The sequence below is a fragment of the Juglans microcarpa x Juglans regia genome, chromosome 1D (assembly GCF_004785595.1).
Source record: "Juglans microcarpa x Juglans regia isolate MS1-56 chromosome 1D, Jm3101_v1.0, whole genome shotgun sequence".
NCBI classification, from domain to species: Eukaryota; Viridiplantae; Streptophyta; class Magnoliopsida; order Fagales; family Juglandaceae; genus Juglans; species Juglans microcarpa x Juglans regia.
Genome location: NC_054594.1, coordinates 22,465,181 through 22,478,937, shown reverse-complemented (window position 1 = coordinate 22,478,937; position 13,757 = coordinate 22,465,181). Strand labels below are relative to the sequence as shown.

The window sequence follows — 13,757 nt, the reverse complement described above, 5'->3', positions numbered from 1 at the left end:
AATGAAATTGCTCTAAGTTGTTGCTTGACACGAATGAGTCAGAATTTGATGCATAATAGTACATCAAAACCTTTGAAGATGTGCCGCGTCACTTGAAACTTCAGGTCAAGCGCCTAGAGGCTATAAAGCCCAAATATTCGTGCTATATGACTGAATCTGGCTCGCGCAAGGCATTAAGGCACAAGCGCAAGATCACCAAGATTAGGGTAGCCATTGGATGTATGTAGAATGAGTTAGGACCAATGAAACGCATTAAGAGAGACAATTGTAGGAAGAACAAGTCTAAGTTAGATTATTTTAGCTGTGTAAAGAAATGTCACTTCTTTGGTTACTGTACTAAGCCAAAGAAGATACAATCTAACTATTCTATTTCTGTTTATGTAACAAGCTATGTGATGGTTATTCACTCCTATCCTATATGGACTGTTGATTGAGGAGCGACTGAGCACATATTAAGAGATAGAACCCGATTTCTGGAGTGTCGTTGAATTCCAATTAAGAGCCGTGATATCAAGCTAAGGAATGAAATTAACATGGATGTGATGAAAATTGGGACGTACAAGTTAGACTTGTGAGGTGGTTGCACTCTATCACTCCACGATGTATTATATGCTCAAAAAATAAGACGAAACTTACTTTGGTTAGACTTCGTTTCTGTATTTTATTTGAGAATAATAGTGTTCTCTTATTTTCTGGCAATACTTTTTATGATTGTACTTTTCTTTCAAACGGTTTTATGATAATAGATTTCGATTATTCAAATCTGAATAAATTCACTTTTTTTCTTGCAAGATATGATTATTTAATTTCGTATAAGTGACATGCTAAGCTTGATCATATCGGGTAATAAATGATGAGTAGATTAGTTAGGGAAGGCTGAATAAACAATCTCACTAAAGTCACTAAAGTAAGGAGAAACTATTTAGAAAAACAACAAGGGCATCTTGCAATTAGTACTAAGAATTGACTATGGATGTGAATATCTGTATGAACAGTTTAAAAGTTTGTGATTAAAGATGAATCAAATTGCAGTTGAGAATGTTGTATATGCCACAACAAAATAGTGTGACAGAAAGGAGAAATTGGACATGGTTGAGATGGTTAGGTTGATGATGATGCAAACAAACCTACCAATATCATATTTGGGGGGATGCACTTTTGACTGCAGCTTACATCCTTAACCGAGTGCCCTCCATTCACTCTGTATGAACTTTGGATTGAAAAAATCCAACTTGAGTAACTTGCGGCAATGGACTTCAACGGGTTTCGTTCATGATTCTTCTCATAAATATGGAAGTTGGGATCTAGAGGGAAGAAGTGTATCTTTATACGACATCCTGACCACTCTAAGGGATTTGTATTGATTGGTGAATAACATGATGGAACATTATCTGAAATTGAGTCAAGAAATGTGATTTTCATTAATGATGAATTTCTGATTAGAAGTGAGGTTGATAGGAGTTTGGAACTCCAAGAAGTTGTAAATGAAGAGCAAGCCACTCCAAACATCTTAGTTTAGAGTGAGGGAATTCCTTAAGCTCCTAAGAACTTATAAGTGGCAACATACCATTTGCTGGTAATCCACAATAGCTTCAACTGCGCAAGAGCTTTCATGGAAATGTTCCCGATTGTCGATTTAAGATTGAAGGAAAACTTTTATGGTAGGTTTCCAAGATGATGATGAGCCCATGACTATCCAAGAGGCTCTCTCATCTTCAACTAAAGATGAGTGGGTGAAAGTATTAAATAATAAAATAGAGTCTATGAGTACTAATTGGGTATGAGATCTGGTAGGCTCCTACCGCCAGGGCGGGAGGCCATTGAGAACAAATGGGTTCTAAAGCTCAAACGCAAAGCAGAGGGGCCAATAGAGAGGCACAAAACTCGACTCGTGGTGAAAGAATATACCCAATAAGAGGGTGTAGACTATGAGAAAACTTTTTCTCTCGTGGTAAGGCTGACCTAAATTCACCTTATTCTAGTCACAGTAGCATATTTGGATTTGGAATTCTATCAAATGGATGTTAAGACTGGTTTTCTCAATGAAGAACTAGATGAAGAGACCTATATGGATCAACCCATATGTTTGATGGTCGACGGTAAATAGTGCAAAGTGGCATGCTCAAGCGATCTATATATGACTTAAAACAATCATCTAGACAGTAGTATCTCTGATTCCATCGATCCATTATCTTAAATGAGATTAGGATAATAGTAGAAAACTACTGCATATATGTAAAATGGTCCAAAACGAGTGGTATAAAATGGTCCAAAACGGACAACTGCATATATTTGGCATATACATTCATGACATTCTATTTGCTAGAAATGATAAGGGGATGATTGTCGCCACTAAGGAGTGGTTGTCTCACAACTTTGAGATGATGAACATGAATGAGGCAAAATACATTTTGGGGGTTAAGATCTATAAAGATTGTTCAAAGTGACTTATGTTTTTATTTCAACAGACTTACATAAAGAAGATCCCTGAGCGCTTTCAGATGAGTAAATGTAAACCCATTGATACCCATATTACTAAAGGTGAGAGCTTATGCCATAAAATGTGTTCAAAGTCTCTAAGCAAGATAGAGAAGATGGCCCATGTTCCATATGCTAGCGCTACAAGTAGCCTAATATATGCGATGATGTGTACTCAGGTAGACATATGTAGTTGGCTTGGTTAGTAGATTCCAATCTAACTCCAGACTAGCCCATTGGAACGCAGTTAAGAGAATTTGAGATATCTCAAGGAACTGCAGACTATGTATTGTACTATCAAGATTTAGATTTGCAGTTGAAGGGTTACAATAATGCTTATTGGGGCAGTGACCTATACGAGCGCAAGACGACAACTGTGTATGTTTTCTTACTAACCAATGGTGTCATTACATAGAGTAATAAGAAATAACTCTACATAGCCTTATCCACCATGGAGGCAGTGTACGTAGCATGTTTAGTAGCGGTTCAGGAGGCTATTTGGTTGAAGAGGTTCTCTCTACAGCTAGATATCGGCGTAGATACTTCTGATCTAATGACGATTTTTTGTGACATCATAGCTTCTCTTGCATATGCTCAGGACCCAATGTATCATGGAAGAACCAAACACATTGATATCCGATACTACTATATTAGAGACATAGTCCCACAAAAAGAAGTTGTTCTGAAATATTTTTCTACGAGTCACATGGTTGTTGATCCCCTAACAATGCCTAAAGCTAAAGATGCTTTTATAGCTAATGTTAGGAGTTTATGACTGCATAGATTGATTATAATTTATTTTATAGTTGATAAAGTAATATAAACTTTCATTTGAGATGTTAATGTAGTATGATATTTTTCTAGTTTATCTTTATCATATGGCATGACTTGTACACACACACAAAGTACGTCAATTGGTTTAGATCGGTTCATTTTGTCACTACAAAGAGGTAGCGAGTAGAGATAAGATATTTTGTCACTTGGTATTTGTCCAAAGGGGGATATTTTGCAAGATACAAAAGATATGTCGCCTCAGTGAGAGTTAAGATGAGATCCATCATTTGTAAGAGAGCCGTGCATGGACACCCCATAATCATGTAGCCTGTAGTTAGCCAGATGTAAGATCCTCTTTGACACCTTAGAGGTAAGCAAATGGAAAGACTCAAGTTTGACGTGGAAATGTCATCTGGACTAAGATCTGTATGATGTTTGATGTGGACATAACATATGCTCTTTGAAAAAGAGAGAATTATTGTAGCATGTATTTCATAATACATGTGCTTATACAACCAAATTTTGAAATGAATGAATGGTTCCTTGTTTCTTCACAATGTGAGTCATGTTTTTTTCAAGTGTCCTTGACTTTGAGTTTGTCATAAGATAGAGGTTCTAATATTTGCTACTCTAGTATGTTGTCTATGACTATGATTGATACGGTTTAAAGATGTATTATTGGAAAAGCGGTTGGATTAAAGTTGAGTAACATGAGGGCGTAGGGAAGGCTATTCGACAACACATCCTTGGTTGAGTTTGTTGACGTCAAATTTTGGGCCTACAATGTGGTAGTGATAAAATTCATGAACACGTCGCGATGACTTAGAAGTGTGATCAAATATATTTTAATATATTTGATCAGATGTGATCAAATGAGTTTAGGACAAACGGGACACTTTAGGGATGTTGCTATAATGGTATTATTTGTAAGAGATTTGGGATAGTGCTCCCACATATTTTTTTAAGGTATACTCAATGGTTGCACAACCTATTTACTTGTATGAATGAAATAGAGTTTAAAACAAAAAACAAAAAGATAGAGATCACGTTCAGAAATACATGTATGGGACATGGCCACGATGTGCAAATGAGAGATGTAATAAAACAGATGGGCGCCCTTAGCGGGCATGCCCCTCGTGCTTCCCATATTGGGATGCTGGGCATTAACACCCGGCATTACTCAAGGCGTTATGCCTGGAGTAATGAGGGGCTAAAGGCTAGCCTTGAAGGCCAATCGAGTGTTATTATACAAGGACCCTTTGATGGCCACGAAATTTGGTGTTGGAATACCCTCTCTCAAATATTTGTTCTGTGTAAAAGCTTTAAGGCTATAGGCATCTTGGGTGTCTCTAGTTAATTTACATGGCAAAATCACACACCGAGTAGAGACAAGCTCAGAACTAACGGAGATTTGAACATTGAATTCACCAGTGGAACTACACAAATTGAGGTATTTCCTTCCGCTCTGAATATTTCCATGAACTCTAACAAAAAAAAAAAAAAAAAAAAAAAAAAAAAGGGAAAAATAAAGAATGAGACTTAAAAAATGGTGAAGCAGAGAAGACTGCTGAAAGTAAATTGAAGCTTCACAACTCTCCAACTTGAAGAATAGGTCCACACTGCATATAGAAATGATCTCGGGATCCAAGTAAGATTTTAAATAGAATCCCATTCTCCAAATATCTAACCAAGTTGCTTCACTGCTGCTAGCATTTCAACCATTCCAGCTAGAATCGAGCAATGTGACAGTCAACATAGCCAAATTCCCTCGTTATGAAGGGATGTGCCTACAGGCGAAATCCGCTGGCATTATCTTACATATGGTCAACACTATTTGCTATGCATGTCTGTCTCTGGAGTGACTCTTTCTTCAACGTAATTGACAAATCTAACACTTGGTGGTTGCAAGCACTGTTAAAAATAAGTTGAAAATTGTTTATTGACTGCTTACGTAACGTATAATATTCAGTAGCGTATTGGGGAAAATTTAGAACAAAAAGAGAAGCACTTCGATTCGGAGTAAAGGCCGCTTACTGTGATTCTGCCGTGGATATTGAGCTCATAGTTCATCTGGCCTAGGCGGTGTTTTGCTAATTCTTCAGCTTCAGATGCTTTCCTGCACGCTTCTTGCATCTGCGTCAAATTAAAAGTAATGAGTTGTAATGACAGTGCTAAAAATCCTCGAAAACATGCAACGGATTCCTGCCTGTTTTCTGGTAAAGATAATAGTTTGTTAACAGGACTGACCAGTGAACTCAAGACAACAATATAAGAAATGGTTCAGTTTAAAGAGGACAATAAACCAGATGAGCAATTGAAAGGATTATTAAGGTCAGTATTCTAATAAAATAGCACAAGAGTTTTTTCAATGTGATTTTTTTATCGAGTGGAGTAAAAAAGATCATATATGATAGATACTTCCCAAATGCAAGACTAAACTGTATTTTAAGTTAGATTCTCCAAGAAAATAAATAATAACAATACTTCAAAATACAAGTCCGAACTTGTCTCCATTGACTAAGCAATGACAAAGGCCGAAAAACTTGCAGGAAGAGCATTGGTTTAAGTCAATCAATGAAGCTTGTATGAACTCCTATAGACTCATCCACATATTCATACCATTTTTTCATACTTCTCTGAGCTCACAGGACTTCTCAAGCTGTGATGAACATATATTGGCCCCATCTACAACACAACTCTTATACATATACATATTAAGTGGAGACATGCTTTTATGCAAGCCTAAGATCCATTTAACTTTCTAGTATTGTTATGATGAAAATTGGATGTTAAAATTTCAAATTTTAAGATTCTTAAATATTAAAGCTTCCTTTTATAGACTTTCGAAGCGAGCATTCAGAAGTGGCCCTAGTCAAGTATGGTGTATGTCAAACTAGCATCCACTAGGTCAATCAAATGCACATAACACAGAAATCAGATAGGTGCATTTAATGTTGTTCTTGCAGTGCTCACCTGATTGACATGAACAGTCGGATTATCATTGAGACCATCAGCAGATTTTTGCAACATATTTCGTAGGTATGATAGTTCCTTAATCAAATCCAAGGCCACCTCTTCAGCATCTTGCATCTGATTTCGGGAAAACTCAAATGCTCTCTCTGCATGAAGACGGAAAGAAGCACAGTTCAAACAAGTGCAGAGCCCTCTGCATCCTCGTGGATTTCTCTTAAGAATCCCCTTTAGGAGTCCAGTACCAACAATTGCCGGAGGAACTGAGGCTGCGTGTTGAGCTATGTTCCCAGACAAGCTATCTGCTTCAACTGGCTTTGAACTGGAAGAATTGTTTCTGAATGAACTAATGCAGTCTGCTTCAGTGTCAAAAGACAATCGTGACACCGTCGTTGTACCTTCTTCCCTGGACAAAGTTCCACAACTGACAGGAGACGGTGAGGTAACTGGTGGATCAACTTCATATACAGAAATCACTTGGTTAGGGGAAGTTTCCAATTGACTGTATCTATCTGATTTGACCTGTTCAACTTGCGACTGATGTTCCTTCAGAGAATCAAGCGAAATTGTGGGTTCAGGATCATCCTGAGGAGATTTTAGCTTCGGTTCATCAACGTTTGATGAATATTGAGCAGAATTCAACCCAATCATTGGCAGAGTACCAGAATGGCTAGCTTGATGCTCTGCATGAAAGCTGTGGCCATTTGATACAACTGGATTTTCTTGACAGTTGGAAGCAACACATGATGGAAGCCGCATTTCTTCCTGATCCTTCTCAAATTTTGAGCAATAACCATTCCCTGAAGCACCTAAAAAATCCAGGCTAGCAGATGTTATCTTTCTATTATTAGTGAACACTAATATCTACTCGAGGAATTGGAAGCAATCTTTTGCAAGCTTACTAGAATTATCATAGAGAAGGCAAAACAGGACTTACTAGAATTATCTTTTGCAAGCTCAACAAGAAATGGAAGCAATCTTCTATAGCTGAATGAGCCATAACTTCTGTATAACTTAAGTCTTGAGCATGGATTTAAGATCTGTTTTGGAGTACAGAGCCCATCTTATGTGAGAAGAATTTCACAATAAATTTCCAACATCTGAGAATTTAAAAAATTGAAAGTTTCTTACCAGTTTGCTTACAGAATTGGAGTTTCTCCTATCACTAGCACGGCTAGTACTTCTTGTATTACTTCCAAGAAGTGGCTTCCCAAGGCCATGATCTGTACTCTTCCCAAAAAAAATCCACTCTAGCACTTTCATTTTCTTCTGCGTCTGCTTTAGTAAAGACCTCAGCATCTGGTGTCATCTGGACATGCTCTTCATTTGAATCATCGATTTGACTTTGAACCATACCATCATCAACATATCTCAGCTCTAAATTAGATGATTTGTTGTTATCTAATTCAGAAAAAATAGGATTCAAACTCAGAGCTTTACAAGGAAAATTACTAGGTTTCTTCATTCCTCCAGTCTCAGACTGCTTTACATCATCAGAGCGCTGAGCAACTCCATAATCTCTTCCTGGATGACACTCGTATTTAATCCAAGACAACTGGGTGTTTACATCGTCATCTTGAGCTTCGCTAGGAATCCTGGTAGCCCTTTTCTCAGTTTCTACATTGTCACTCTGACCCTTTGCATTATCCTCCAAACCCGAAGACAGAACAGGTTTTAAGTCAATCTCATGATCTTTACTAGTAAAACCCAACTCAAATTTCTGAATTTTTCCATTCCCAAAGAGCTTTTCATGGCGATCATCAACCAATTTTTTCGAATCAATTGGTATTAATGATTCAGTAAAGTGTTTAGACGATGTTAAATCCGCCATGTTACCATCTGATGACTCATTGGCAGAATTGCCAGAGTCAGCAGTGTAACACTCCATTGAACAGCTGCTTGTAATAGATTTATGCATGGCAGCTTCTTGACCATTAGAACCCAATTTTGGTTGGAGCAACTTTTGTCCCAAACACTTCACCAGTTTTGGGCACTCAGCACTTTCTGGAATATCTATAGAAATTAATTAGTAGATTTGTCAGCTCCATGTACATGCTTCTCCTTTGCGACAATCAGCTTGAGAACTTAAATTTTATTAAAAGGGTAGACAAAAAGGAGTTGCAACTTACAAGAATTGTCTTTGTCGATGTCCATCAGAAAAGGAAGCATTCTTTTATAGCTAAATGAACCAGGAGTTTTGAATAGCTTCCGTCTAGAACATGGTTTGAGCACCTATTCCAGAATCCCAGACCATATCACATTAGCACAAACCTTAAGAGAATACTAATGCTTTTATAGTCATCAAATGAAGTAGCACCTCAATATTTTAAGTTCTATCATTGGAAAGTTCCCAATGCATAGAAGTACTGATTATCATGAACACGAAGCACAATAAATTAAAGGGAAAAATAATAGTACACAAACACAAGACCATTTTCTTATCGTTATATATTGGAATGAAATAAAAAAGTGCATAAAAAGTGTCATTCTTACCGACTTGAAGGAAGAAATTGAGTCATTCTTCTTCTCATTATAGTCGTTACCAGAAGCCCGTCCAACGCACGTATCAATTCTTTGAGTACTTCCAATTGGAGGCTTCCCTCCTTTTTCATTAGCATGCCCATTACCAAACGCCTCAGAATCAGGCGGCGTCGTCTGAAATTCGCATTCATTCAAATCACCAGTTCCCTTCGGAAGCCCATCATTTTCACCATCATCTACACCATTATCTTCCGAATCACCCTTTAGTCCATTTCCTTCGGTCGCCAACGAACTAGGATTCACACCAACCAAATCCTGGGTTGTACAAGAAATCCCAAAATCAAATTTCTGAACTTCTTCACTTTCATCATTATATGGATAAACCCCATTATGTTCATCCAATCGGAACTCCTCCACAGCAGAAGACAACACCAAGTTTTTTTTGTCCATATTCTCACCGCCTCCGCAAGAAATCCCTTGATCTAAATTCTCAACAGCGACGCCTAATTTCTGAATACTATTTACATTTTCGTGGAGATTCGGACCATACGAGTCAATTGATTTGGGCGAAAAGACCCTTCTAGTGCGGAGATCCTTGATCAGGACACGGAGATCGTTTTTGAGGGGATAAGAGGAATCGTTGTTGTGCAATGTGCGGTGGAGCTGGATATGAGATTTCCTGCGGGTCGAGATGCCTACCAAGGGATGGGATGGGGTAGGCGGAAGCTTTCGCTTCTTGGAGCTTTGATTTGCGTCCATCCTGATGGTTGTGTTGCAGAGACAGTCACAGGGAGGGAGAGAGAGAGAGAGAGAGAGAGATGGGGGAGGGGGGGAGTGGGAGATGGCGGGTAAAGTTGAAGAATAAGTTCACCAAGCTTTTTCTATGGCGGGAAGAGTGTGGTCATTTGGCGGGAATTATGAGTTGGCATTATTTTATATAGAAAAATATATTATATAGAAAATTCGTATTTTTTTTCACCCGTGGGCAGTGATGTCAGATAATTGACAGATTAATAAAGAAAATTTGTTGGCCATCCGATATGTAAAGTCTGATTTGGATTTAGGAGCACGTATTTCTTTCAATAATCACTTCGCTATTGGGCGTGATGTTCCTACCCCCCACCCCACGGACTTGACTCATTCACGTGAGGCCCAACAGCCAAAGCGTAATCGGCTCACGAGGCAGGATAAGAATAAGGAGGTCCAGAACCAACATGGAAAGAGGGTTGATGTGGAACGAAGGGACGATGTCCTCTCTGACACTACCATGTACACGCATGTCATAGTAGAGTCACGTTGCATTAAAAGCCCATATACAAAACGTGGGTAGAGATCCCAGCGAGGACCCTTGTCCCTAACAGAATGCGCGAAGTTGGCCGCACTCACCAGCCTGCAACATAGGACACGACTCGAGGAGCTACATCGCATTAAAGGCGACGACATGGTACCCAGTATGGAGGACGAACATCTCTGACACCGGATATGGGGGACCATCTCGACCGGATGTATAAAAACCAAATGACATGTTAGAAATGTTCTATTACGTTCTCTAATATACCAAAAAATCCTCTCTAAGGATCAAAATGGACTTAGACATAAGAAGTGTTTCACTAATCTCGAGCCCTCACTTTCCTTGTGTGGTAAGAGACTGAGCTCGGTGACTGGTATACGAAACACATCGTCAATAGTGGTGTCGTTTGTGGGATCCTTTGCAACTTAACGTATCCTTCGCATGCCGGCTACAACACACTCTCAAACTACCTGCGATCAAGAAGCAACCTCAAGAAATATGGAAGGAAGATTTGCATAGATGGAAATGTGCAAGAAGAGAATGACAGCGGAGATGGAAAACCTCCAATAGAAAAATTAAACACTGAGGAGAAGGGCCCGGAGACTCAAGAAGACGCAACACCAAGCCAGAATGAGAGTGTCAAGTCGCGAAGTTATGAAAGAATGAACACCAGCGAAGAAAAGAGCAGGAAGATGCACCACGAGCTATGTAGTCTCGTGGACAAGTATGAGGAGATGACCAAGAGAATGGGCGTGTTGTCATCGGTTGACCAGGTTGCTCAACAGCACGGACTTGCCCTATAGTGCGGAGATGATGGCAGCACCAATCCCGCCAAAGTTCAGACTCCTGCAGATAGAAATTTAGGATAGGTCCAAAGTCTTATTGAGTACCTGGAGACCTTTAAGGTGCATATAACTCTTCAAGGGTTCAACGAAGAAGTGTCATGTCGAGCTTTCTCACTGACACTTAAAGGCACGACAAGAGGATGGTTCGTATTTCTATCGCAGGGCTCTATCGATAGCTTCGGAGAACTTGCTCCGCTGTTTTTAACGTAGTTTATGGCGAGCAGGAGAAGAAGGAGGCCTGTGGGACGACGAGTCCCTCAAGGCGGATCTGAAATGGTTCAATAAAGAATTCATGAAGACAGATGACCGAGATGAGAAAATCACATTGGTGGCACTCTTGGGGGCATCTGGCCTCAGAACCCATTCATGGCCGAGTTGGCAAGAATGACCCCTATGATGTTGCAAGAGCTCATGGACCGAGCAGATAGTTTCATCAACACTAAATACACATTCAGGGCCTTAACGGCCCAGAGGAAGCTAAGTTAGAGCGAACAGAGAAGGGGTCTAGTAGGCTGAGCCGCACAAAGGCCTTGGAGAAGTCCAAAAAAGGGCATCCTGACCGAAGGCGAGAAGAGAAGACATTCACGATAAGGCAGAGCGCCTGACACGTATATGCCAGCTTGAACGTGAAAGAAGAGAGCAAGCAAACCAATTGTGATGCTGACTACTGCCAATGGAAAGGTCACTGCTTTTGCACCTACCACCAAATAGAAAGTCACAGCATCGAGGACTACTACACTATCAAGAAGAAGATAAAGGAAATGAAAAGGAGTAGAGAGCTGGAACGACTGGTTGCCCAACATTCGATGAACCGGGGACAACCGTCCGAATAGCAAATGAGATGGCCGCGAAAGTAGCGCAGGAGTGAGATTCCCAAGCGGTACAGAATGGACTGGGAGGATGATCAAAAGGCACCCCATCGGGCCCCGGCACACGGCAATGGCTAATAGCCCCTTTGGGGAGATTTGCACCATAGTTGGCAATTTTGCCGGTGGTGGCCCTATCTCCTCTATCAAAAAGGCATATGCTTGAAAAGCCAAGTACGAGGAAGTGTTCTCCACAGAGAGGCACCTGGCAAAGTAGGTAAGGTGTTGGGTAGGATGAGGAAGAAAACAAAGGGGTGCTCTACCCTTACGATGATGCACTAGTAGTGACCATGCTAGTGGCCAATTATACGAACTAGAGGATCCTGATAGACAACGACAGCTCGACTAACATCCTCTTCTAGGATGCTTTCACAAAAATGGAAATCAACCCAAACTACTTACGCCCAGCCCGTAGGCATCATAACTTTGACGATCTTGGTTAGCGAAGCGCCCCACATTGCCATGACCATGATCGACTTCCTAGTTGTAAAGGCTAAGTCATCCTATGACGCCATTTTAGGGAGATTGATGCTGAATAGCCTACGAACGATGACATTGACCTATTACTTGAAGATGAAATTCCCGATGGAGACGGGTGTAGGAGAAGTTCGAGGTGAGCAGGTACTAGCGCGGGAGTGCTACTTGCAAGATTTGAAGACTGGAGGGTGAAATTGGGCAAAGGAGCTCCCGAGAGTCCTATGGGCTTACCGGGCTACCTCAAAACACGAACAGGAGAAAACCCTTTCGCCCTCACTTATGGAAGCGAAGTGGTGGTATTGGTGGAAGTTGGGATGCCAACCTATAGGGTCTAGCACTTCAACAACAAACTCCAACAACGGGAAATTGGAAGAGCCATTGGATTTCTTAAAAGGAAAGAGATAGGAGGACGAAATCCAGAAGGTGATCAATAAAAGAAATGTGAAGCACTATTCCAATAAGAGGGTTAGACCTAGGTCCTTTAAAATGGACGATTTGGTCTTGAGGCAGACGAGAAAGACCACGCAAGAGGAGGGGAAGCTAGGGCCACGATAGGAAGGACTGTATGTAATCACCGCCAACAACAGGTTGGGCTCCTATCGGCTTAAGGATGCCTAAGGAAATGAACTACCACTTCTGTGGAACGCAGACCACTTGCGAAAGTATTTTGCTTGATTGGACTATGAAAGTGTATGGTGCTGACAACGGGCGGTGAAAATTCCTAGACTGCTTGACCCTCGCGTACCAACCCAAGTCCTTTGACTCGCCGTGAACTATGGACAGTGACAGCCCTTGATTGCCTGGCCCTCACATACCAAGTCGAGTTCCTGGACTCACCGCAAACTATAGGCAGTGCAAGTCCCTTGACTGCCCGAACCTCGAGTCCTAAGTCGAGTCCCCTGACTCGCCGCGAACTATGGGATGAGATAGTCTCTTGACTGTCCGACCCTCGTGTACCAAACTGAGTCCCTAGACTCGATGTGAACTATGGGCGGTGATAGTCTCTTGACTACCAGACCCTCGTGTACCCAGCTAAGTCCCTTGACTCGCCGTGAACTATGGGCAGAGATAGTCCCTTCACTGCCCACCCCTCGCGTACCAAGTCAAGTCCTTTGACTCGCCATAAACCATGGGCAGTGACGATCTTTTGACTATCCGGCCCTATCATACCAAGTTAGGTCTCTGGACTAGCTCCTAACCAGCAGGCTGAGCCAATGGACGGTGCAAGTCTCTTGACTGCCGACCCTCACACGAACGAAAGCAAAAGGAAAGGAATGCAATAGAATGAAGAAGAAGAAGAAGAAGAAGAAGAAGAAGAAGAAGAAGAAGAAGAATAAAGAAGAATAAAGAAAACAACAAAAAGAAAGAAAGCAAATAAGTTAGGTAAGAACATCTTTCTGCATTGAAAAAATACATCTTGTTTACATTCAAAAATAAACATACAGAAAAACAAGTATACAATTAAGAGCCTAGAGTTGTGTCTAGGAGAGCGTCAGACATCAAATCCTTGGCCAAGGAGTTGGCAAATGGTAGCGCTAGATAGTCCAACTGGAGAGACATCAGATTCAGAGTCCT

The 13,757-nt window shown here is 40.7% G+C and overlaps 1 protein-coding gene across 2 annotated transcripts; it reads right to left on the bottom strand.

Annotated features, from left to right (window-relative positions):
- Nucleotides 1–4,649: 4,649 nt before the first annotated feature.
- Nucleotides 4,650–9,537, bottom strand: LOC121242609. Of its 2 annotated transcripts, XM_041140529.1 has the most exons (5): nucleotides 7,354–7,654; nucleotides 7,160–7,262; nucleotides 6,226–7,031; nucleotides 5,287–5,385; nucleotides 4,650–5,163 (listed from the first exon to the last, which is right to left on the bottom strand). In XM_041140529.1, exons 1-5 carry the CDS (start codon nucleotides 7,519–7,521, stop codon nucleotides 5,083–5,085), a joined length of 1,257 nt encoding a protein of 418 aa, XP_040996463.1. In that variant the 5' UTR covers nucleotides 7,522–7,654; the 3' UTR covers nucleotides 4,650–5,082. The 2 variants fall into 2 exon arrangements, with proteins under 2 accessions (XP_040996463.1, XP_040996454.1); XM_041140520.1 differs by lacking the exons at nucleotides 4,650–5,163; nucleotides 5,287–5,385; nucleotides 6,226–7,031 and adding exons at nucleotides 8,352–8,454; nucleotides 8,716–9,537 and having other exon boundaries at nucleotides 7,354–8,235.
- Between the last annotated feature and the right edge of the window lie 4,220 nt (nucleotides 9,538–13,757).